At 38.6% G+C, this 25420-nt stretch overlaps 2 protein-coding genes across 3 annotated transcripts; both read left to right on the top strand.

Annotated features, from left to right (window-relative positions):
• Positions 1–221: 221 nt before the first annotated feature.
• pomt2 (protein-O-mannosyltransferase 2) lies at positions 222–8811 on the top strand. 2 transcript variants are annotated; one of them, XM_028001376.1, is made up of 20 exons: positions 222–922; positions 1000–1084; positions 1722–1826; positions 1966–2020; positions 2232–2500; positions 2592–2698; positions 2781–2863; positions 3746–3855; positions 3930–3993; positions 4171–4231; positions 4307–4385; positions 5189–5340; positions 5426–5517; positions 5625–5701; positions 5786–5857; positions 5942–6001; positions 6079–6184; positions 6259–6399; positions 7347–7458; positions 7957–8811. In XM_028001376.1, the coding sequence occupies exons 1-20, from the start codon at positions 645–647 to the stop codon at positions 8060–8062; spliced, it is 2214 nt and encodes a 737-aa protein (XP_027857177.1). In that variant the 5' UTR covers positions 222–644; the 3' UTR covers positions 8063–8811. The 2 variants fall into 2 exon arrangements, with proteins under 2 accessions (XP_027857177.1, XP_027857176.1); XM_028001375.1 differs by having other exon boundaries at positions 223–922; positions 1912–2020.
• Positions 8812–11154: 2343 nt separating this feature from the next.
• Positions 11155–22746, top strand: lin52 (lin-52 DREAM MuvB core complex component). Its single transcript, XM_028001402.1, has 6 exons — positions 11155–11262; positions 12530–12604; positions 12690–12727; positions 12844–12910; positions 12998–13081; positions 22402–22746. Exons 1-6 carry the CDS (start codon positions 11244–11246, stop codon positions 22455–22457), a joined length of 339 nt encoding a protein of 112 aa, XP_027857203.1. The 5' UTR covers positions 11155–11243; the 3' UTR covers positions 22458–22746.
• The last annotated feature ends 2674 nt before the right edge of the window (positions 22747–25420 follow it).

Here is a 25420-nt window from a genome sequence, read left to right as displayed (position 1 = left end):
GTCACATTTAGATTTGTAGATTCGTATAATAAAAAATGTTGGTCTTATTGAGAGCTGGACAGAACCAATACGCCAAGGGTCTGACCAGGAGCTCCAGTTATTCCAACTCCTCCCGCCCCCTTACGAAATTATCCTTCCGGCTTTCCGTACTGGGAAGAGAGAAGAGGGATTTTGGGAATTAGCGTTCTCTCCTGTGAAACAGCTTCAACAAGTAATGTGTTCGCCTCGTTTTTGTTTCAATACATTTCCCAGAAGGCAACGCAATCCATATGTCTTTGTATTCGTAATGCTCCACTGTAGCATTTAGCTGCCTATAACGGTAAATACGGCTATTTGCACCAGCTAACTTGGATTTAATCGCTAGTTGATCGAGAAGGATATTTTGCTGTAAAACTAGTTTCCCACACAAAATGTTTTGAAGCTCGGGGATATCATATCTGATAACCATGTCTGCTCATTTGTTAAGTGAGAGAGGTAACATTAAATGTACTGATGGTGTTTACAATAATGAGAGTTGATATTTTCTATTAAATTTATTTTTATAGCTGTTATATGTTGTTTGCCTCTTTTAGTAGGGCATAATAAGAGCCGTATGAGTCTGTAGCTACACATTCGGTGGTCATTTAAAAAGGTGTTATTTGCTAATGGAAAAAGAAGAATGTATTTCTCAGTGGCACAAAACGAGGGACAGTTCAACATTACGAAACCGGAAGGTCTTCCCATCTCCAGAGCAGACCCATCAATCTCCAATCACTCCAGAATCAAAGATCAAACAAGATGACAGCCCCTGCTCAAATGGATCATCTGGTGATTTTTCAGCCAGAGCAAGTGTTGATTCCCCAAACCAATTGCTTCTCATTGTAGTAACAGGACTATCTTTCGCTACACGGCTCTATAAGATAACAGAACCCCCTCATGTGTGGTGAGTAAGGCTCCTAATCTCCTCTATGTTAGTACACCACTTCAGCATGTTTGAGTAATGTGTTCTTTGTGTTTTAGTTGGGATGAGACTCACTTTGGAAAAATGGGAAGCTACTACATCAACAGAACTTTCTTTTTTGATGTGCATCCTCCTCTTGGAAAGGTGAGCTGGTTGAGTATTAGTTTTGTAAAGATTTCAGAGATCCCTCTTCACCCCTACTCCTTCATTCTTAGCCCTTAGTCCTATATTTGTAAGAGGTTTGGTCTCGTAGTTGTTTCTATAGAGCAGCAGCAGCAAATGGAGAGGTTAATTCTTTGAGTCAGGATTTAAACTGATAGACCAACATAAGGTAACACGTAATTGTGGAGTGGAAGGAACATTATTTGAGTCAATATTTTGAAGAAGCACCTTTTGCTGTGCTTCCAGGTTTGAATTTCTCCACCAGCTTTGCACATCTAGAAAGTGAACTTTATATCAATTCTTGTTTTAAAAATAGCTCACAGTATTTTATTTGATTTCATTTTCAGTTCTTCTTTGTTAGCAAAGGAAAATAGAGCATTGTATTTCTTTCTTTAAAATGTGTTAGTGTAACAAACAAAAACGCTATTCTATGTTACCCATGTGGAAGGTGGTGATGTACTAGTTTCTTGTAAGGATCACCTATTTCTCAGTAGAAGATCTTAACAGTAACTATAGGAAATGCAAGAAAGGGTGAAGGAAAATGGTTTGGGTAACCATCGGAAATGGGATTTGGTCTTCTTGTGAACCTGCTGTGTTAATGTGTTGATCTCTCTTGCAGATGCTGATTGCTCTTGCTGGTTATATGACTGGCTATGATGGCACCTTTCCTTTTGTAAAGCCGGGAGACAAATATGAAGACCACAACTACTGGGGAATGAGAGGGGTATGCTGCCTTTTACATATGCATATATTTAATAAGAAACTATAATTAAGGTTTGTCTGGTAACCTCAGGCCTGTTTTTGTACAGTTTTGCGCCATATTGGGGTCCTTCCTGCCAATCTTTGCTTACCTCATTGTGCAGGAGCTGTCTCGTTCTCACACTGCTGCTCTCATCACAGCCGCCCTGCTCATATTTGGTTAGTGATCATGGTTTGCACCGAACACTGAATAAAATTAACTACACTTTTAAGTTTCCACTTATTTTTTCCTAAATAAAATAAAAACTGAAATGTGAAGATGGAAAAGACATATGATGTAATGTCAATTATGATCCAAATCTATAACTTAATGAATGTTTATTTATGATAAACTGAAGACATTCTTCGTCTAATCCCCTTGCTGCCACAGACACAGGCTGCATCACCATCTCTCAGTACATCCTGTTAGACCCCATCCTCATGTTCTTCATTATGGCTGCCATGCTCAGTATGGTCAAGTTCAACCAGCAGAGCTCCAGGCCTTTTACTGCCCCCTGGTGGCTGTGGCTCGTACTGTGCGGTGCTGCTCTTGCTGGTGCTCTCGGGGTGAAGTTTGTGGGTCTGTTTGTTATCCTCCTGGTGGGCCTGAACACAGCTGGAGAACTCTGGAGGATTTTAGGCGACCTGAGTCTCTCACTGGTAAACTGCAGCATTTCTTTTAGGGAAAACTGTTTGCATTGTTGAAATTAACTGGCGACTTTATTGCCTCATAATCTTGTTTAACTTTCAGATGGATGTTGCAAAGCACTTCCTGGCCCGTGTTGTCGGCCTTATCTTGCTTCCACTATTCCTATATGTGGCAGTATTTGCAGTTCACTTTGCTCTGTTGAATAAAAGGTAAGGGAGAGAGTTAAACACAGTATGATCACCGTATAATGATGTCTTCCCACTTGAGTCACGACTTTTTTTCTTTCGGTAGTGGGCCAGGCGATGGTTTCTTTAGTTCGACTTTCCAGTCGCGTCTCATTGGGAACAACCTGTACAACGTGTCCATGCCAGAGTGTGAGTCCTAAACATGACTGGGAATGAAAGCAAATGTGATTGTAAAAAAAAAACTGACAAAAATGTTGATATTCCTCTAATCTGTCTGCAAGTTGAACTTGGATCAACTTGTTTGAAAACTTAAGCAACAAGGACAAAATTGTTGGTACCCTGCTATTAAAGAGAGACAAACCTACAATCGTCACTCAAACGGGTTTTCTACAGAAATATGAAAATACTGGAATATTCTTTAACAATTTTTCAGGTCTGTATAAGTATAGGAAAGATGAAAAATGAACCATTATTTTTCTTATCTTTACTTTTCTTTGCTTAATAATTACATAGATTTTTTTCATTGATGTGTTTTATCTTTGATTTGCCACATCACTGCTTGATTTTAATATTTTACCCAGCAGAATTTCCTTCTTTAACATCATTGTCAATAATTACAGAACACACACTCGGTTTACATGTCCCCATGGTTACATTATTTATGCTCTTTTCTTTACGTACTACTTTCTTATAAAGACAAGCCATATTAGTTTGTTTTTTTAAGCAACTATTTTTATTACATAGTTGATCTATCAGTTTTCTTTGACAAAGGTGTACCAATATTTTTTTCAAAACTTTTGGTAAAGTTTATCAGAAAGCCTAAAAAAAAAAATGTTTTCAATGGAGAGACAATCTTGTATTCTATCTTTAAGTGCATTTATCCAGAGGATAATATACCGTAAATAAATAAAAATTAAACATTAAGATTTTTAACAAAATCAGCAGAGCTATAATTTTTGGCTCCTCAAATCATAAAAACCTCTTATAGAAAAAGTCTTACTTTCTGCTCAGTGGATGTTTGTACTTATGTGTTTTTCATAATTTCCTGAGCATGTTGTTTCTCCAATGCAGATCTGGCATATGGCTCCACCATTACTGTGAAAAATCTCCGTATTGCTGGAGGTTATCTGCACTCCCACTGGCACTTATACCCCGAGGGAGTTGGGGCGAAGCAGCAGCAGGTCAGGCTACAAGTTGAATGTTTCACTTATGTCGGATAAATTTACTTTGATTTAAGATTTGTTTTCATCAACAGGTGACAGCTTACCTCCACAAAGACTACAACAACATGTGGCTGGTTCAAAAACCAGATAATGATAGTAAGAGAATTGTGCTTATTGACTGATTAGTTGTGGACTTTTATGCTCAGTTAGATCTTTCTTTGAGATTTTTATCTGCATTTTCGTGATAGCGTCAGTTATATGAGGCAGAAGCAGCTTGTTCATCATGTTTTATAGTTACTTGGAAGTTGCTGTGTATTGTTTATCTTTAATTAGCTCAGTCAGAGATTCCTGATTTGGTTCGTCATGGTGACATCATTCGGCTAGAGCACAAAGAGTAAGTACCAATCCTGAAGTTTGCTAACAGAAGTCCAAACTCTGTGCGTAGCTTTGACTGCACCTTTTCTTTCAGAACAACCCGTAACCTTCACAGCCACCTCCATCTAGCTCCTCTGACCAAGAAGCACTTCCAAGTTACAGGTTATGGAATTGTGAGTGTATCTTTAACGTATGTCTAATAAAAATATTTATGCACACGGTTTGCCATGTTATCTTCACCAACTTCTCTGTAGTTTATTTTGTGACAGGGCGATTCAGTTTTTTTGAACGCTTGTAAAGTGACGCACGGTCTTCCAAAGATTTTACAGATAAAGCTCTGAAAAGCAGAGAATGTTTGTATTCAGCCCCCCCCCCCATTTTTTGATATTGCTTCATAATGTTGAGTGTGATCAATTGCCTCCATATTTTAGCTATCCAAGAAAAAGAGTCCATCTGTGCGTAAATTTTCTCAGCTTTTCTTTGAGAGCCGTAGAGGCTTGTTAGAGAACATCATTGGACAAAAACAGCATTACGAAGACGAAGTAACACAGAAGAAATGTCAGGGATGAAGTTGTAGAAGGTTTAAAGCAGTATTTGGAGAGTAATGTTTCATCCATCACTGAAAAAAATGTGAGGCGTATTGAACATCTGCAAACTTACCAAGACATGGCCATCCACTTAAACTCATAAGCCAACAAGCACTTTGTTGGCTTATGAGAAAAGCCAACAGTTTTCTGATTTACATTTATAAAATATGTGTTAAAAACATGCCTCCTTTTTGTCCCAGACTGAAATCAATAACTACTATGTATGTATATATGCCATGATGTAACAGAATGTTGAAAAAGGTTGCAGGAATATAAACTTTTCTACAGAGCATTGTAGAACTACTACTTTATTGTACGCAGCTAATAAAAACAACACATTAGATTTGGACTTTTGCATGTCTACTTAAGCACATTTGTCCCTCTCTTAGAACGGAACAGGTGACACTAACGACCTGTGGCAGGTGGAGGTTTGTGGAGGCCGGAGGGGCGACCTGGTGAAGGTGCTGCGCAGCAAAGTTCGCTTTCTGCACAAAGCCACGGGCTGCGTGCTGTATTCATCTGGCAAGACTCTTCCGAAGTGGTGAATCTTCTCATATTTTCAGCTCTGATGTGGCCTTGTTTTTCACAAATGATCGACATGCCCATCAAGTTTTGTTTTTCTGCAGGGGCTGGGAGCAGGTGGAGGTGACCTGCAGTCCGTACCTGAAGGAGACTCCAAGCTCTCAGTGGAACATCGAGGATCACATCAATCCCGGATGTATGAGGCACATTTTTCCAAATATACCTAAGCTTTTCTTATTTTTCTTGATAAGGCACACTTTTGAATAATCTTTTAATTTAACTATATTTGGTTTGTTTTGGCAGTACCCAACATTAGTCTTTCGCTACTGAAGCCTAATTTTCTGGAAATCTTGCTGGAGTCTCATATAGTCATGATAAGGGTGAGTAACAGTGAGAAGATGATGAACATGATCTAAATGTGCTACTTTAAAAAAAGCAAACAAAAAAACCCCATCTCACTTTAGGGTAATAGTGGCTTGAAACCTAAAGACAATGAAATGAACTCCAAACCTTGGCACTGGCCCATCAACTACCAGGTGTGTACACTTATTTTTGCTTTATTTTCATGAAATTCAGTTAGCATTACTCTATGTCAAATGGTTTGTTTTTTATTTGCGAAGGGATTGAGGTTTTCAGGTGTAAATGAGACGGAATATCGTGTCTACTTACTGGGAAACCCTGTAAGTCCTTTAAACTTTGTTTATTTTCCTGCCTTTCTGATCTTCTAGCTAACATTCCATTCTCTCGTCTTTTTCAGGTGGTCTGGTGGATAAATCTGGCCAGCTTGGGGTTGTATCTCATCATGGTGGCAGTGTCATCTATAGCTATTCAAAGAGGAATATCGCTGCAGCAGGAAAGATTAGGTAAATTTCAACTATGAGGATGACTTGATATTTTAAACATTGACATTTTAAATAAAAAATTGTGCTTGTTTCAGAGCATTCCGAAGTTCTCACGGGAGGAGGTGGACTTCTGCTGCTCGGCTGGCTGCTGCACTACGCCCCCTTCTACATCATGGGCCGTGTCCTATACTATCATCACTACTTTCCTGCAATGCTCTTCAGTAGCATGCTGACAGGTGCTAAATTCTCATGTATTTTACGTTATTACCCTAGTTAATTATCAGACTGTAAGTGAGAGTTAGAGGAGAGGGCAGAACTGAGTGGTTAGGATGAGAATGAGCATTGACATCTAGAATTACACAAAGTCTCTGAATCCTAACACAGTCTGTCTCAGTGACTGCATTATGACTTTTTAATGCAGTGCTTGTCAGAGATTTATATACACTCATCATAGAAGACAATGTCATTAATGTGGGAATTTTAATGATTTATTTAACCACAAACAGTAAAACTGCTTTTAGAATTAATTAAGCAGTCTTCCAGTATAGTTCTGACCATAATGCACAAAAATAGTCTAGATTGGCACCAGTTGCCAGGAAACCTTCTGATTTAAATTAACTCTGCTGTTTCAAGTGGGCCCTGCGACAGACTGGCGACCTGTCCAGGGTGTACCCCGCCTCTCGCCCGGAATGTTAGCTGGAGACCAGCACCCTTCCCGACCCCACTAGAGACAAGGGTGTTAGAGGGAGGGAGGCATGCATACATACATTCGTACGTACGTGCGTGCATTTATGCATGTATGCATGCATGTTTGTTTGTTTGTTTGTTTCAAGTGGGCAAATACTCAGGGGGATTTTACCAAATATTGATGGCAGTGTAAGACTCCATGACTACAAATCCCATTTTTAATCATTTATCTTAAGTAGGTAACTGTCATCAATTGTTTTGTCATAAGGAATTTATTTTAGAAATACAAGCGAGCTAAAGAGCTATAATTAAGTCAGATCTAAGAATTTCTGAAAGAGATTTTTATGCATACCTTATGTTTGAAAGACATTGTGAGAGTTTCAGTCTCAGGAATAGAATATTGTGAAGGTGCTACAGTGATTGGACAGTGTTGTTAAAGGGAGCCTACGATGTCATGATGATTGTTTGGTGTTTTGAACTATTTTTTGTTTCACAGGAGTTACATTAGACACTCTGCTGAGAAATGCCGATCTGTTACTATGCCAACCCTATTCTGATTGGTTGCAGAGAGGAGGGCAGATGATACTTTTATTTACTGTTCTATACAGGTGAGCTAAGTGAATCTCTATCTTGTTTGTGTGTGATGTCCACTTTTAAGAGGATGTTTGTGGTTATCCATCTTTGATTTACAGTACTTTGCAAAACTATTCATACCCAATGAATTTTTACACATTTTTTACCATCAGAAGGACTAGTGAATCCTCCTGAAAGGTCAGGGCTACTTGAAAGTTCAAGGTGTATACATACTTTTGCAACGCACAGTAGCTTATTCCATTTGATGCTCCTTATATTCCTAAACTTTTTATGTTTAATGGTAAGATTGATATAAACTGCCTATTTAATTGGCTAGAAGTTATGGTCAATCATTGAAGCTTTCCTCCCTACTTTGTTCTGTGATCAGACCAAAATTAAGTTTTAAAATATAGCAGTTCTATTGAGTGTTGCATGGGCTTCTTTTATTATGATTTATTTTGGATATCTCTGCATTTAATATAAGTAAGGAGTCTCTGAGCTTTTTTAAATCCTTCTGATTCTTCTTTTCTCAGTTTCTACATGTTTCATCCACTGTCCTACGGCATGACGGGTCCTCTTGCACACGAGCCAGGCAGCGCCATGGCTGGCCTTAAGTGGATGGACTCCTGGGAGTTTTAGTCACTTTTACAAGATCTGTACTCTAATGTTGTATAGTGCAGGTCAGAAGTTTACATGCACTTATTATTGGCATGAACACCATATTAATTGGGGACTACAGTGAGAATTGGATGCTCAATTTTCTATTTAATTTGGATTTTCTCCTATCTATATGTGTAGATTTTACTATTTGTCCATTAGAAAAGATTCAAGTTTAGATTAATGCTTTTGTGTCCAATTCTTGACTGTTATATTTATACAAATTATTGAAGTTGTTTGTTGTATTGTCTGCTTAAAGGAACAATTCAAATGCATCAATAAAACACCCTTATTATTATGGCAGTCATCCCCATCAAGAGTGTATGTAAACATTTGATCTGAACTGTTTGCTGCTTTCTAACAAAAATATTTTCTTACAGTACTGACTGAAAACGTACGTGACCTAGTATTTGTGTCATAGCATTTCTTGTATTGCAGGCTGTGTGTAGATGAAGAACTGTGTGTTGTGTGTGTGTGAGTAAAAACTAGATGCCATTCATTGACAAGAAGCCCTTTCTCACACTATGCGTTCCATCTTTATTGAGCAAAGGTGCCTCCTATTAACTGATTATGGAAAAGCTGAGTAGCTTAATTCTGCATTGTCTGATTTTTCAGGCGTTTTTTTCAGTTGTCTTGATTTTAGAGTTGGCAGTTTGGTAATGAATGCTTTTGTGAACGTCTGAAAGTTTTTACATTTTAGTGTGACAAATAAACTGTGATATTCTTTTATTCTCTGGTATCTTTATGCTTTCAATTCATCAAGGCAAACAAAAATACTAAAGCAAAATGTACCATGAATTGCTGAAAAAAGAAAAAGTGGGATTAGATCATTAAAAAATAAAGTTAGGATTATATGTAGCTCATTAGAGATGTAAAGGGGTTTACAAAGAAGCAAACCGGCTCCAATTGTTTTAAAATCAAAAACACTTAAATGTGGATTTTATTATCAACAGAGTCCTAGACATAAACAACAAATTACCATTATTTTAAGATGTACAGTTAAAAAATACTTTGCCTTGCCAAAGTATTCCCTCTACTCTTTCTTTTTTTTCACATTGCAGCCACAGTGTTTGTGAACTTTACTGGAATTTAATGTGACAGACTAAAACAAGGTGATGGATAATTGTAAAGTGGCAGGAAAATTATACCTGCTTGACAAAATCTTTTACAGATAAAAATGTGAAAATTGTTACATGTACTCAGCCACACCTGAAGAACTACTTGACAGAAACAGCTTTTGCTACAATTACAACTGCATGTCTGTTGGGGGTAAAATCTATCTGTAAAATCTTTGCACATTTAGAGACCTATTTTAGTTTTGTCTGTTTAGTTGTTCTATTGCTGGAAGGTCCGATTCTGCCTCAGGTTGACGTTTTTTGCCATGTTCTTCCAGGATTACCATGTGTTCAGGTCTGCTAACCTCATTATCCTTGACCATTCTTCCTGTTCTTGCTGAGGAAGGGAGAATGACATGCAGATGTAGAAATTCAGCTTTTTATTTTAAGTGAATTGGAGCAGGGATGTTTACAAATGTACCAGGATATTAGCCCCTTCTAGACTGGAGTCCGACAACCCTAGGCGATCTTGTAAAATCCCAATAAAATAAAAAAATAGGGTTTTTTGTAACATGAGTAATTGTCAAAATATTGAATTGGGTATAAGAGCTGTAATTTTTTTTGATTATAAATAAATACATTGTTCTAAGTGTCATATGAAAAAATCTCTTAAAGACGATGTAAACTTTCACTTACTTTCTATTAGTGATGTGCCGAGGCTTCGAGGCGTGTGTCGAGTAATGAAGGGGCGTTTCCGTAAAGCGCGTATCGAGGCTTGCTTCATTTAGGGGAGGAGCCGAAAACGATGACGTCCGAAGCCTCGCTGCCTGGCTGTACCACGTGACTGCTTCGGGAAGTGGCTCAGATGTTGGCGCGGGGTTTGACAGCTTTAGAAACCCCACAGGCTCTATTCAAAATGTGGGTTGTTGTAGGCGAGTTGCGGTCAGTTGAGAGAGTGGATAGAGTTTTGATAGTTTGGATAGCAGAGTTTGGATAATGGTTATTTAGTTTGAGACAGTTAGTTCGGTGTTTGGAGAGTTTAGTAGGTAGATGGATGGATGGATGGATGGATGGATGGATGGATGGATGGATGGATGGATAGATAGATAGATAGATAGATAGATAGATAGATAGATAGATAGATAGATAGATAGATAGATAGATAGATAGATAGATAGATAGATAGATAGATAGGAGATTTAGGAGCGCGAGGATAGGAGTAGGAGTAGGATGGAGCCGGCAAGAAAGAGGAGGATTTCCCCTATGTGGGAACATTTCGATTTGATAAGCCCTAACAAGGTAAGGTGAACTGAACATTTGCAGATGCATTATGTTTGCTTATGAGGAACTGTATTTTTCACTGTTTCTTATTTTCTGTAAAGGTGAGGTGTTTATTGTGCTCCAAGGAGTTGGGGTACAATAATAACACCTCATCCATAGTGTCAAAAAAGAGAAATCGTTTGAAACCAAAAATTGTGGAGAAATTGTTGTTTCTTAATAAAAATGCATGAAATCATCCAAGTTACACAAGCATTAGCCTATTCACCACCCCCTCCCTAGTTCCACAAGCACTTTCACTGTCCTCTGCCTGATTAAGCCCATGCCATTTTTCTAGAGTCACAGAAAAACTTTATTACACAACATGCCATATCACATGACACTACTATTTTGGGAATAATTACACACAGAGGATACATTCAAACAATATTTTATTATACACATATGTGTATACATAATTTATGTAGACAAATGATTTCGTCCTACACCTTTTGTGACGTCATTCCCAAGAGCCATAATAGACAAAAATTCAATGCATCACACGTGTTAAGATACAGCTGGCTGTGATTATACACCTGGCCAGTAGGTGGTTTCGTGTGCACATGAAGCCTCAAGAAATGAACCCTTTCTCGAACCAGTTGGCTCAAGTGGTTCAATGCCTCATGAGGCTTCATCTCACCATCACTAGTTTCTATAGACACGTTCAAAAGCGTCAGTGTGGTTTAGAAGTGAAAGTGCGACCCCCTGTGGTATGTTTATAAAATGCTTTGCTACCGGAGTGAATCCCGTTGCAGCCATTGGTTGTAATTCGTCACGTGGCTATTCTGAAAATGGCGTCTCCGAATGGAGGTAAATTCTAATTCCTTACACAGATACGTTGCGAATAATTCGTATAATTCGCTTTTCTAGGCTCACTAAAAAGCTCATGAATATAATTGTGTTATAGTTCGACGCTCAGAGATGAGAACGGACGGGTATTAGCGGGGTATTCTTGTTTTGGGGTGTTATTCCGTTGGCCAAAGGCTCCACTCACCCCAGAGGTGTTTGTGTCCAGTTTCAAGGAAGCACATAGCTGGTTTAAACCTGCCGGAGAAAAACAACGTTTCAGCTGATATTTTAAGTGCTAGCATATTTCATAATATTTTATTTATCAAACGTTACTGGCTTTAACTATGGTTAAACTTAAGAGTTTTTTTAAAGATAGGTGATATTCAGTTTTGTTTGACAGTCATTATACTAGTCAAACAAGGCTGGTATAATGACTGTCTCATATAAATGTTCTTTTTAAAAATCTGTAAAATAAAATCTTACAGAGGAAAAAAAATGAAATTTCCAGATTTAGCCGTTAAAACTAAAATAGTTATGCAGTTTATTTATATCTCGCCGTTCATAATAAATGTAAGCACAAGGCACTACAAGAAAACCGGTGTAATTGTTTTCTTACAATTACAAAAATAATTTAATTATGTATTTTCTTCTATACAGAAATGCATGATTAAATTGATACAATAACATTACAATCATATTGACAGATTAAATTCAGTGGCACAGTTTAGTCTTGTCCTAAATGTGGTAAACAAACCAGCCTAATTCAGATTAGGTGAATTGGTCAAAAGCTAAGGAAGCCCAGACCTTTCCAAGTTGTCTATCCTTCCTCTTAAGCAAGTAAGAGGTCACAGTAGAAAGGAGCAACTCTCTTTTAACTGTAGGAAACAAATGCCTGGTGTTTGGAGGGCAATTTTTTACTATTTATTGTGAGGTTATTTGCCCTTATTGTCCATAATAGTTCACATACATGTAGTTGAGAGATCTCATAGCACTGTTAATGTTATGTACATGTACTGTAAAAGTTTTAAGTTAAATAATGAATGTGTATATGCCATTTTTGGTTTTAGAACAAAGAACAAATGTATTTATTGAATGAAATCTTCCTAGATAACAAAAGGAAAGACCGAAACTAAGAAGAATTGTATGAATAATGTTATTCTATTATGGAAATTTTATGCGGTGAGGTGTGAGCAATTTTCCAAGTCACAGTAAAGTCTAACAAATATTTTTGAACGTTTTCTGACCTGTATGTGTAATGTGATAAATTGAGGGGTTTTTGTCTTCTTAGGAGATGATTTTGAATCTTCTTTGCTAAGCTTTGAGAATTTGGACAGAGCATCACCAGACTTGTGGCCAGAGCAGTGTAAGTCTTCCTTTTGCTTTTTTCTTTCCTTTATGTGATCAGAATTTTTGAATTATGCTTAACCACCTCATAACTTCTCACACAGTGCCTGGAGTTGCAGAATTTGCTGCATCTTACAAAAATGTGGGTTACTTCTGCTACTTCTATTGGTGATATTAGAAATTAAATGTATGAATAAAATATGATGTAAATAGCAAAGTTTGTTTTCTGCTTAATTCTGTTTCATCGTTTTACTGTAGCCAATTACAAACTCACCCCCTAAGTGGATGGCTGAACTAGAGAGTGAGGACATTGAAATGTTGAAAGGTAACATAAACATCAAATCCTGTCAAACTGAATCTGATTTAGTTATGTGTTTTTAAGAGCTTCTAATGTCCTGCCATCTCACTGCAGAACTGGGTAGTCTGACCACAGCCAACCTGATGGAGAAGGTCAAAGGACTTCAGAATCTCGCTTATCAGTTGGGTCTAGAAGAGTGTAAGTGCAGGAATAACTCAAAAAACATTGGAGTCTTAACATAACTTTGAAAAACTATGTCAAATTTGTGTAAACTGTTCAAATAAGTTTGATTTCCTCTCTTTTTTATGCAGTTTCACCACTAGGTGGTGCTAAAAGCTCTCACATGTGTTGACTTCTTTAATTTCTCCTGAACTCCTTTAGATCAGCGGTTGAGCTCACACATCCATGCTTGTCATCCAAAAACAAGTTATTCAAACTTTGCAGTTTAGAATTCGCATTTCTGACAAATGACTAAAACAACTCAAAGACAAGGCTTTTAAACGGTGAATGTAGGTCAATCTTGTTAGAAGCAAAAAGAAAGAAAACAGGAGCTGAAGGGGAAAAAATGTTGAAGAATTTGATAGATGCTAAATCTATTTAATCTAGTCCCTCCCACCTCTATTGCCATAATCCTTATGGAGTATGGATTAGAGAGATGTAGCTAAGTGCTCATCTGATGATCCAAAGAGGGGGAAAAAAATCTGTATGAGTTCTGCCTGTGAAAGAGCACTTGCGGAAAATTGTGTTGCTCTTCACGCTTACTTTGATGAGGCATATACAAGATATTAATACCACATTTTGTTGTATTACAGCTACAAACTTTAATGTATTTAATGGGGATTTATGTGATAGATCTACACAAAGTTGTGCAATGTAGTGAGAAATGGGAGGGAAATGTGATTTTCCAAATGTTTCCCAAATAAAAATGTGGAAATTGCTGAGTGCATTTATCAAAATGCTTAATGCTAACCTCAAAATGAATAAATAAATACGCTACGCTTTAAATATCTAACTCAGAATCACAGTGGTGGCAGCAACATGCTATCGGGAGGCTTTTCTTTAGCTGGGACAGGAGATCTCAGAGCTGTTAGAAAATATAAATGGAGATAAATGCAGTGCGGTCCTGGAACAAAATCTGTTAGAGGCTACAGAAGGTTGTAAGGCGGGATGATGGTTCACCTTCCAGATGGTTCTAGAAATGCAGCCAGATCTACAGTGGTACAATTTAGATTGTATCACATTCATGTGGTAGAATGCCCCAGTCGAAGTCCTAAGCTTAATCAAGTTGAGAGCCTAACAAGACATGCAAATTGTTGTTGATGCTGCTTTTCATTCTGTATGTCTGAGGTTGAGACATTTTGCAGAAGAAGAAAGTGCAGAAATCTCAGTGTCCACATTGGCACAGTTGATGGAAATGTCTGTAACTGAAGTGAAAAGGCATTAAAAGTGGTTGTACAAAGTATTGACTCAGATACTGTCTGATGCAAATACAAACCACGCTTTTCAGATTTTGATTTGTAAATAATTTCCCTTACACTTCACAAATATTTATTACTTTGTAATCAAAACCCCATTTAAAAATGTTCAACTTTGTGACTTAAATATGAAAGAATGTGGATAAAAAATCCATTGTGAGGCACTGGAAACACATTCACATGTTTGTACTTCATACAAGGTGACCAGTTGCAGTAAGAGGGATCATTAGCATTTACAGAGAATTATACATACTAGATAAAACCCTCAGAGCCTGCATTATATATATTTGTAGTCTTTTGTGAAATCCATGACTACCTACATGGTTCTAATCAGTTCAGAGATGCTTTATAAGTGGTGGAAATGTGTATCCGATTGTAATCTGGAAGGTTTGCGGCAATAGCATAGAATGGGGCAAGTCTATCATTTATGTTGTACATGTCATGGCTGCACGGATCCTTTTTTTGCAAATTCATTTAGTTGAAAAATTATTTAATCTCTTTGACTTTCCTCAACCAGAAGCAGCTTGTAATCTTTCTGGTATAAAGATGTTAGCTGTCATGAGTGCAGGACTGCAGGCTCTGCAATCATGTCATGTTCTTCGGGACGGCGGGACACAATGATGGTTATTATTGGTGTCAGAGCAGCCCTGTAATAGGTGCCTGTTTAATGCTCTCTGGTTTAATTTTCTCCTTTTCCTGGCTGTCAGGGGAGGCCCTGTAAATCTCAGCCACTTTTTCATCATGTTTGTGCACTCTTCACTGCCCGTAAACACACTTGCTCCGCCGAGGCACAGCAGAGGGAGGATAGAGGACAGGATTTACTGCCCCTCCCCCCCTTCAACATGTGGATCATTAAAGAGAAAGCTGGTTAATGGACAGAGCACAATCAAGCAGGAAAAACTCATCCACCCCACTGCAGAGATGAAATAGTCCTGAACTGTTCGGCTTTCACTTTCGCTTGCTGTCAGCTGTGTATGTGTAGCGATACCACGAATGAAGGGCTGAGGAAGCACATAACCTTTCATTCACCGCCACTTTCTAGACGTGGTGGTCCGACGCTGGCCCAGTTTGTCCCTGAGGGGCCTGACGCGTGCCTCTTCCTCAGGCCCCAGCTGTTACTCCACCCCATGATGAATGCCCCAGCTGTGGGCCACTGAGCGTGGGCATCAAGCCCCGAGTCTCTGGGGAAGACATAGCGTCCTGATAAGTGCCGCTACTGGAGGTAATTCAATGCTGACTGTTCCCCTGGGATGTGCTGAAGAGCCTTAGCCACTGAGCTGGCTGGTTAGGTGCCTGCTGAGTTACTGGGTTCTGGCATTTCCCCACTTGTCACCTCAAGGCCACTGACAACCATTTAATACTTATTTCATGTGCTTCTATTTTATGCCAAGAAAACAGCAGAGAAATAACATGGAAAATATCATTTACATTTAATTTGTGTATTGGTAACTATGGATTCCACAAAAAAGCTGCCTTACTATATGCAAAAATCATTGTATTTCTTTTAAATATAAACATTTTTTTCAGTAATTCTTTCTGAATTTTAGGGCTTCTCTCCAGTTGGGAAACTATATGATTTTTCAGAACTGGATGATCAGAAAAATAATAGTTAGTGGAGAAATATTTGTATTTTCTATCAAATTTGGCTGCCCACCCAGATTTTGTGTCTTATGGCAAAACTAAAACTAAATGACTACCCTAAATTCATAGTAAACTACTTTTTCTTCTTTAAAATGACATAGAAATGAATGGAGAATACTGTAAATTAAAGTCTGTAAAACATTGATGGTAATGAATGGAAAATGTGTAATATCCCTAATTCTGGATTTTGGTATTCTGTCAAAATTGATGCATTTATCAGAAATCATTTGAGGGTTTCCTGTACATTGTGCACGAGAAACCATAAAATTAAAAATCTTTTCATTATCGTAAGATGATTTTTTTCTAAAAACTTTCAGCTCAACGTTTAATCAAAAATGTTGACTCAGTGAAAAAAAAAATACGGTACTGAAAAAAAATTATTTCTATCAAAATAGCTGTTGCCAAATCAAACAATTCCTATAAAAACATATCATTAAAACATTTTTAGTAATTTCTAATTTAATTGTTAAATTTTGCTTAAATGAGCAATGTATACCTTTTTGGTTCTTTTGGATTTAAATCAATTTCTCTTTTCTGCTCTTTAAAATAGGAAAGGCAAGAAAACATGCAGAAGTGTCTCTTGTTTATTTACTTCAGAACTTGTTTTATATTCTAAGATTTGCGTCAACACTGTACCATTGAACATTTGTGTTGTTTTATCACAACCACAGACTCCAGTGTATGTTGTTGTGATTTTATATCTTAAACCAACATAAAGTTGAAAAAGGACATCTAATTTTTACAAATAAAAACTCAGGCCTTCATTTGAATATCTTGCAGCATTATTATTACATCTTGACTCTTTGTGTCCTGGTGTATTATTTTTAAATTCAATGTTCAAAAATAACATCAAAGCGAGGTAGTTTTTAACTATAAATATTAGGAGGAAGAATGATAAATTATATTCACTTTTTAAAAATAAAACTTCTTGGTCCTGAAAGTCAACATAATATAGAAAAACTGTCACTGCAGTTACAGCTGCAAGTCTTTTGGGATATTTCTCTGCTAGGTTTATAGAGCGAGTGGGTACATTTTTTTTTTATCCCTCCTTTTTTGCAGCAGATTGTAAATTGCATTAGGATCTTGACTTTGACTAGGCCATTCTAAGACATTACTGTACTTTGATTTAAACAGATCCACTGTAGTCCTTGCTGTATGTTTACTGTGGTGCTGCAGGAAGATGAAACTCCACTTCAGCTTGAACTTTTTCTCAGTCTCTAACAAGTTTTCTTCCTGGATTTCTCTGTTCAGCTTTTTTGTTCCTTATGAAAAAGGGCATGATGATGATGCCACCATCACCTTGTTTCACTCTTCTGATGGTGTGTTCAGGGTGATGTGAAGTTTCACATTGCATTTGAATGTTGGCCAAAAGGTTCAGTTTTGGTCTCATCTGACCAGAGCATCTTCTTCTACAGTGGGATTTGTTGTTACAGCCCATGTAGAAAGTCAGTGAGTGTAAATACTTTTGCAAGGTACTGTAGTTATCTTCTAAAAGTTAGATAAGTTGAAACCGTTATCAGAGATCTCCTGCCTGTTTTCTTATTGTGAGAAGCTTTGGTGTGAAGTAATTCAGTGCATCCAGAGAGCACCTGTTGGGGCTCCAGCCTGTCTCTCCTCTCCTGTGCTCTGGTTCCACCCAGCATCCATCCAGTGTGACCCCTGCTGCGTCTCCCTGTGTGAAGGGGAGACTGAAGGGCACCCTGCCTTGACAGCTCCTAATGGGCCCGCATTCTCCATCACCTCCTCCTCACCCTCAGGATCAATCTCCAACCTATTAGGAGTCATGCCGCTGCTGAATATGATTGCATTCACAGGGCCCCATTCGTGCTAATGTGCCTCCATCAATCCATCAGAGCGGGCTGACTGCAGGCCGGCCGGTTATGAAGTGCCTGAGCTGACAGCCGCTGAATGAGAAACAGGGTGTTGCCTCCCTGCCAACGCCGTCCCTTCTCCTCTCTACTTTTCCACGCACTCATCTCCGTTTTGTCTCTTTGGGCTCAAACATGGCCTGATCGGGCTCGTACTATTGTAATTGTTTTAAAACTATAGATTATGGTTTCTATTTGTCATCTCAGTCACATTAGATAAATTGAAACGGCTCCACCGACTTTCTGCAGCTGTATCAGAAGAGTTGGATAGAGTGTAACACACACACGCACATCCCCACACACTTCTCCTCAGTCCCGCCTGCCTGCCGCCTCTCTGAGCAGATCGGAAATGACATCTCATTTCCATAAAGGCATTAGGAATTCATTGGATTTTCTTTCCCAGCTAATCATAGCGCGGGTGTAAAACCTTTTAGGCTTTTTAATGAATGATTTTTGACTGATTGCCTATTAATAAGGACACCTCTTGAACAGGCACCGGCGTGAGCAGGGGTTGGGTGGTGCAGATGTGTTTGTTTTGGTGTGTGGATGTGTGTGTGAGCGTGTCAGCCAGGCGAAAACGCATCGGAGGTGGGGTGGAAGGAGGAGGAGGGGTGGGCCTTCTCGGTTGGGACATAAAGAGGAACCAGTGGCTCCCCTGGGAAATCACAGCTCGTGTCTGCATCTTAAATATCCCCGTGAAGTATCAATAAGTGGGTAATTGAATTTTGAACACAAACATGAGCGTCAGGTGGATGTGTTGTGAGGCGGGGGTGGGGGGTGCTGGATGAATATGTGTGCCTTCAAGTGTTTCCACGCTCGAGTGTTTGTGCGTGTCATCTCCTCCGTGTCCCCGAGGACGAGGGTGGTGAAAGAGGATGTTAAATCCATTAAATAAAGCTTACGTCCCATAATAGCTGAGCAGCACTCAGAAATGGGCAGTGGGGGTCAGATATGTCCTCTTTATGCTTAATGAAAGTGAATTGGAGCAGTCGGGGCCGGGGCCGGGACTCCACTTAACCCGGTTGGTCATCTGTCTGAGCAGCTGACGGCGAGAGGAGGGGAGTCCGGCAGCTCAGCAGGAGCGTGCCAGATCGACAGGGTGGGGTGGTTTTTGGAGACTGCAATGATTACTCTCATTTTATACACAGGGGAGCAGCAGTGGGGGCTGTGAGAGCAACACCCAGATCACTTGGCATAAAAGAGGGGAAAGTAAGATGTTACACAACTGTGTTCCCTCTACATTTGCATTTTATCCACTTGGAATTTGCTAAATGAAAACGATTCAGCAACGAGGAGCAGAAAACTGCAGAAACGTCTGAGCAGCAGCATGAGGCTTCTGGTGATTTCTGTTCAGATTAGGGGAAACAGGCAACATTCGGAACATCCGCCTGGCACCGTCTAGCTGCTGCAGATATAGGTTAATCTTTATTGTTGTTCTGCACCAAGCACCGCCTGAAATCCTCTGCCATGGAGAAATTACTGTGGGAAATTAGGAATTATCTTAAGTGATTATAAGACATACTTTGTGTTGTTGCTTGGAATTTAACCAGTTAGAGCTACATGATAATTAGATGGCAACAAATCAGCAGGACAAGGCGATGGCCGGCAGAATCCATGAGGTGTAATTTAGTATGGATGGCAGTCATTACAAGATGCTGATTAACTTAGTGCAAAATTACTAATTGACCTTTCTAATCAACTAAACAAATCTCTAAGTCCCTCTAATCAGTATTGATCCCTCTGAGTGTATGACAGAATCGGTGTGTTTGTATTTGTGTGTGCTGATTTAGCGTGTGTGTCTAATTTTAAACCTCTACATGTCAAACATTTGAAATCAGACTAACAAAATTTATTTGTAAGATTTTCTCATTTAGTAAAAAACAATATTTTTTCTACTTTCTCTAGAAATAACTCTGACGAAAAGAAACAAAAAAGAAATAATGTACAATAATTTGACTGGGCAACAAGCCCTGTGTCTCTATGGAAATCAAAACTTTGTGCATGATCAAAAATAGGTCAAGCAGAATAAGAATTATGCGGTCAGAAATTCATAACTCATAAAAGCAAACAAGCTTCTTATTTACATTACTGGATTCATATAAATATTATAGCATATGGGCTTTAGGGCCAAACTTTTTGTCACATTGGTCAAATTAGTCAATTTTAAAAACACAATGTGTTTTTTTTACCTATCTGAAATATAAAAAGGGTGTCAAACATTTGCCTGTTCAAAACAAAAGCATGTTGTTCCTCAATTTATTTCTTTTCTTTTTGAAGTAGGATTTTTTATTTCTGTTTTGATGTCTATACTTAGTCTATTTTATCAATCAATTTCTTCTTCTTTTTCTTCAAAAAAAAAAAAAACTAACAATTTCCCTTTTTGTGATAACATTTTGGTGATCTTTTCATACTGAGTTTGTCATATTTTTAAATATTCCTGGTCAATTTTCTTTTCTCTACAGTGCCTTACAATAGTATTTATAGTTCATGAATGTGTCCTCGTAGAACTTTATTTGTTAGAATGGCCGAGTTAAACTACAAACCGAGTTTCAATTGAGAATCTTTGGCACCGCTTGAAAATTGTCACCATTCCGGTTTAAGTGACCGTTAGCTATTTTGTGAAGAATTGAAGTAAAGGTGGTCTCAAATACTTTTCAGATTGTACTTGATCAAAACTATTAAAAAGCCATATATCCTTTTTATTTCACAATTGTGCACAACTTTGTGTAGGCATATCACATGAAATCCAAACAAAATGCATTAAAGTTTGTTATTGTAATATGATATGGAAAAGTTAAAACAGGTGTGAATACTTTGTCAAGACACTACATGAGCCCATATTTACTTCAACAATCACTCTTAACAGTATTTTGCAGAAATAAAGCCACATTTGAGTGAGTTAGTTGCGAGTTTGATTTTGACTTGTGGGAGGATAACCTGAACTATCTTTAATGAGCAGCTCAGTTGGGTGACAAATCTCTGGAGGTGTGGCACAGCTTTGATCTATTTTATAGTTTGGACCCATCATTAGATGGAAAAAGCACCAACAAAAGAGACGTCATGACCTCCTGGAAATCAAAAATATTACCCTGCTAACGTTTACTTTTTCGAATTTTAGCGCATAAAAAGCTGTGTGACACCGTCGCATAGACAGTTTTAGGGTCACCCCGGTATAATTGCTTTCCCTCACCTATTTTTAATGACTTCATTTCAATCTAAACCACCTCCTGGATGTCCAGAAGTTGGTAATGAGTTTGTTTAGGGTGATTTGAAGAGACAGCAAAGAGCAAAATAAATTCATCCCATTCCAATTAGCATCATCTTTAACCTCATGATGGACACCTCAAGGTGACAAACCCCCACGCCCAGATGCACCATTACCATTCCACCTTGACCGGCTCATCTAAATTAGTAAAAGCTTCGAATTTTTCATCAGCCGCCGTGGGCAGAGCAGGCTGGCAACGGCCAGTGGAGATCTAATTACAATCCTTGCAGCTTTTGAAAAGGTGAATGTTGCTCCTGCTTTAAAGAAAACTCTTAAGGTTTTTTTGACATACAAGAGCTGCAAATTGCTAAGAAAAATCCTGTTTTGAAGCCCATAAAACTGTGGAAGCCTAAATACTGATCCTCATACATTTGTTTTTTTAAATAAATACTTAACCAAGATGATGGTTCTCGAAGGTTTATTATGCAGATGCCTTCTAAGCCCCTTCAGTCCCAGTAGACGCAAACGGATTTGTCTTTGCCAGGAAGACATCGATAGTGCTTATAAAACGAGACTCATGATGGACGATTCCTTCCATCTGCAACACAGACCTAATTCATTGGTATGAAACCTAAAATGTTAGATTTCACTACATTTTTGCTATTTAACGTGACAGTTATTAAGCTCATAAGTACAATTTACAGAATGAGTCTCCTTATTTAATATCAATATTTGGGAAAATTAAATATATTTAAACTCATTCACTGGATATCTATATGAAACATGAATAAATATTTGCCTCAAAGTTTTCTTCTACTTTTGTCACTCTTGGTGAGAGGACCTGCTGTCAGGCATTTGCAAAAACTAGTAAAGAGTCTTCTATGTTGCTGTGGAGGAGTTTTGGCCAACTCTTTTTTTGCAGATTGTTTTAAGTCGACCACAAGGGCTTTCAAGTACAACCTGTTTTAGGTCAAGCCACGGCACCTTAGTAGCTTTTAAGACTGAGTGATGATGAGACTTGTTTAAAAACCTTTTATTGTATTGTTTTTCCAACTTAAAATGTGTACATTTACACTTCTGATTAGAATTTATTTAATTAAACCATATTCTTCAATCAGTTAATCATACAGTGCCAGCTGTTTTTTTTTTTTATTAAAGACACAATATCCTGATTCATAGAGATTAAATAATTTGAAATGGAAAATGGAAAGAAAAAACATTTTCTGTACTAGAATGTCAAGAAATGGTCAAAGAAATAGTGGTTTTACTAAACCTGTTCATCAGTATTAATCTCATTGTTGATAATTGATCTTTTGCTTTCTTCTCCAGCCAGGGAAATGACCAGAGGAAAGTTCCTGAACATACTGGAAAGACCCAAGAAGTGACAGTGTATTTTTCAAGCAACAGGACTGACATTTAATTTGACAAAGCACTTCAGATATCTGTGCATTAATATTTTCAGAAAGATATTTGAAAGCTGTTGCTGCGTTCAGTTTAACTGGTTAAACCCTCAAACATTTTGTCATCTAGATATCGTCCCTTTTCACTAATCTTTTTCTGTCTTCGAAAGTTTGATCAAATCAAATGCTCATTATTTATTCTTCTCTTTTAAATATTAATTTCGTTTTTGTAACTCTTTAACTTGTAAAATAAAGTTTTAAAATGAAAAGAGAATATCTTTTGATCTTTGTTTGTTTAACTAGAGCTTCGAAGTTTAATAAATGCAGGGTTTTCAGGATTTTAATTAGAGCAATAACAGCGTACATCAAAATGCAGGACCTGTCCTCAGTGAAGAGACCCAGATATTAGAGTTCTACCCGGCCCACAAGGCCTTGCTTTCTGTTTAATGAGCATTGGAAGCTGTGTCCTCTATACAAAACATTGCGTAAAAATAATATTACTCATTGTAGCAGTGGTTAATAAGAGGTGACATAATTACGAGGAACATTTCTTTTCTAATTAGCACACTTCAGCGTTATCTGAGCCTGCGGCCGGGCAAAAAAAAGGAACCAGACAGGCATGGCGAATGGGAAACAAAAAGAAGTCCATCCGCTGTAATTAGGTGAGACAATGGCTCGGATTGTTCTCGGCTGGAGATGTCGCCGGGGCTCTGCCTGCTCACTCCCCAACAACTTACACTTCTCCCTGGACCCCTAATAAGCCCCTAATCGTCCTTCCGATTCACACGGACAGAAGCTGCTCCGTCCTCTGCAGCTTCACCCCCTGCCTCTCACACGGACCCTAGCTCACCTCCCTGGAAAAACAATCAATGCCTTTGAAAAGAAGCTTCATGGATATTTCACATTTTGTCACGGACAAGCAAGAAATTCCAGTGCATTTATTTGGGATCTTTCTTTAATATAAGAAAGTAGTGAAAGTCAAGAATATCCACCTAAATAAAGTGCCAGGAGAGACCACAGTGACTGCAGAGATCCACAGCTCAACAAGCGGGACAATCAATTAAGATACAACTGGTAGTTGTGTATTCCACAATCTGAGGTTTTTCAACGCATAGTATGATTGAAGCCATAGAAACCCCATATAAAGTTTTCTATCATGATCTAGGAGGCGTAGCAAACATGGAAAGTGTCTAGTCAGACAAAACTAAAACTTTTTGGCCTACTTTTGGAGCCTGTGTGGAGGAAAAATAACACAAGAACACAAAACGAAACTTTTATTTTTTATTATCACATGCTTGGAAAATATTAATACACACAGGCAAGTGTGGAGGAAGACTAACCCTGCATATCAGCTTGTATGCACTTTGGTATGTTCAACATGGTGGTGGTAGTATCATGCTGTGGGGAGTCTTCAGCTGGAACAAGGGAAACTTATAAGTGATGATTGGAAGGTGGATGGAGGATGTTGTGGAAGAGGCTGGGAAAGACCTGATGGGCTGGGGGTTCACCTTCCAGAGCTGTAATGGAGCGCTTTAGGTAAATGTTAAATGGCCCAGTCAAAGTCTAGACCTAAATCCAACTGATAATTTGTGTTACGATTTGAAAACAAAAGTTTCTAGAAGAAAGAATAGACAATTTAATCATCTAGAAGCTATGTCTTAATATTTTAATGCACACCAAATTTTTGTTTTTCTGCATAATCCACAAATATACCTCAAGTAAACTCTGTGGAAGACATTTGAATTTTCACAAAGGGCCTGTCAATTCAAATAAAACCCTTAGGCTAAGTCTGCTAATTGCAAGTAAATTATAAACACGTAGTGATTTACGAATCGCGCAAAAATTCTCTTGCTGTCACCAGAAACCGGTTGCATGTTGACACTTGTTGGCGCTGACTGAGGCGCATTGATCAGTCTGCTTTCTGACATCCCAATACGACGCACGCACCGGTGGCTCGCCTGTCACCCGCAGCCAAGCGGCCCCCTTCAGGAAAACGGGTCAGCCCCCGCAGAGCTGGTCATCCATACTGGAGAGAGAAGGAGGGGGGGATTAGTCCATCCATCCATATGCAGAGTGTCTGGCCTGACCTCACATGCCACTGTGCCCCGACAAACGTCAATCCGATGTGCCCCGGGCCCTTAAATTAGCTGTCAATTAGTGCAAATTAATCAACTCCTCGCCTAATTAAGCAATGCTAACGGGCAGCTACCAAACATGCCGTTATCGGGGGACCATGAGAAAGCTGCGGGGCTTGCAAACTGTCTGTAAGTTGTGGAGAGAGGAGAGCAGAGGGGAGGGGTCGCATCACATCACGCCCAGCTCATGCTTAGGTTTTTTTCCGCCTGACTCGGCACTGTATGTTGGCTGTCATCGGGTTTCCTGGACACTGTCTCAACACCAAGGGGTTTGACTCAGCATTCGCGTCTTAGCGAAGAGTTTTCTGTTGTTTTCTGAGGCAGAACAATAGTATTGTGTTCTGCTTAAAATGTGCAGAACTGTGCAGCTTTAACGCATGACCTTCCCTTGATATATGACGTTTATTTTCAACGATTCATCAGGCGCTTTCGGCACAGTAAGATACTTGATATGCATTGAAGTGGGCGGCTTTACTCCATGTAGATGACACCTTTTTAAAAAATATGTTAAAGTTTTCAGGACTCTTTCCCTCTTAGTTTTCCATCATAACAGGACAGCAGGATGGAGCTGGGAGAAATAAAAATGCGAAGTTCAAAAGGGGAAGTGGCTTTGGTTCATGGGAGTTTAAAAAAAAAAAAAAAAATCAGCAGATGTTTGCTTTTTAATCTGCAGCCGTCCATCAGATCTTACAGATCTTTGATGGGCAACCCAATCTACACGAATGACTGAACTAAATCTCCCCTTAATCTAGAGCCTTATTAGGAAGCCTCTTTTCTGCATGTAAATCAGGCTGCATCCATTTCACAGAGGAC

Source organism: Xiphophorus couchianus, chromosome 19 (genome assembly GCF_001444195.1).
Source record: "Xiphophorus couchianus chromosome 19, X_couchianus-1.0, whole genome shotgun sequence".
NCBI classification, from domain to species: Eukaryota; Metazoa; Chordata; class Actinopteri; order Cyprinodontiformes; family Poeciliidae; genus Xiphophorus; species Xiphophorus couchianus.
This window is presented reverse-complemented; position numbering and strand designations above follow the sequence as displayed.

Bases quoted from the DNA above. Each gene is read 5' to 3' on its own strand.
- pomt2 (XM_028001375.1), top strand. From the start codon at position 645: ATGGAAAAAGAAGAATGTATTTCTCAGTGGCACAAAACGAGGGACAGT. The intron at 2,864-3,745 runs GTGAGTCCTAAA...TCTCCAATGCAG, and splicing joins CAACGTGTCCATGCCAGAGT to ATCTGGCATATGGCTCCACC. The intron at 4,232-4,306 runs GTAAGTACCAAT...CTTTTCTTTCAG, and splicing joins ATTCGGCTAGAGCACAAAGA to AACAACCCGTAACCTTCACA.
- lin52 (XM_028001402.1), top strand. The intron at 12,605-12,689 runs GTAAGTCTTCCT...CTTCTCACACAG, and splicing joins AGACTTGTGGCCAGAGCAGT to TGCCTGGAGTTGCAGAATTT. The intron at 13,082-22,401 runs GTAAGTGCAGGA...TTTCTTCTCCAG, and splicing joins TCAGTTGGGTCTAGAAGAGT to CCAGGGAAATGACCAGAGGA.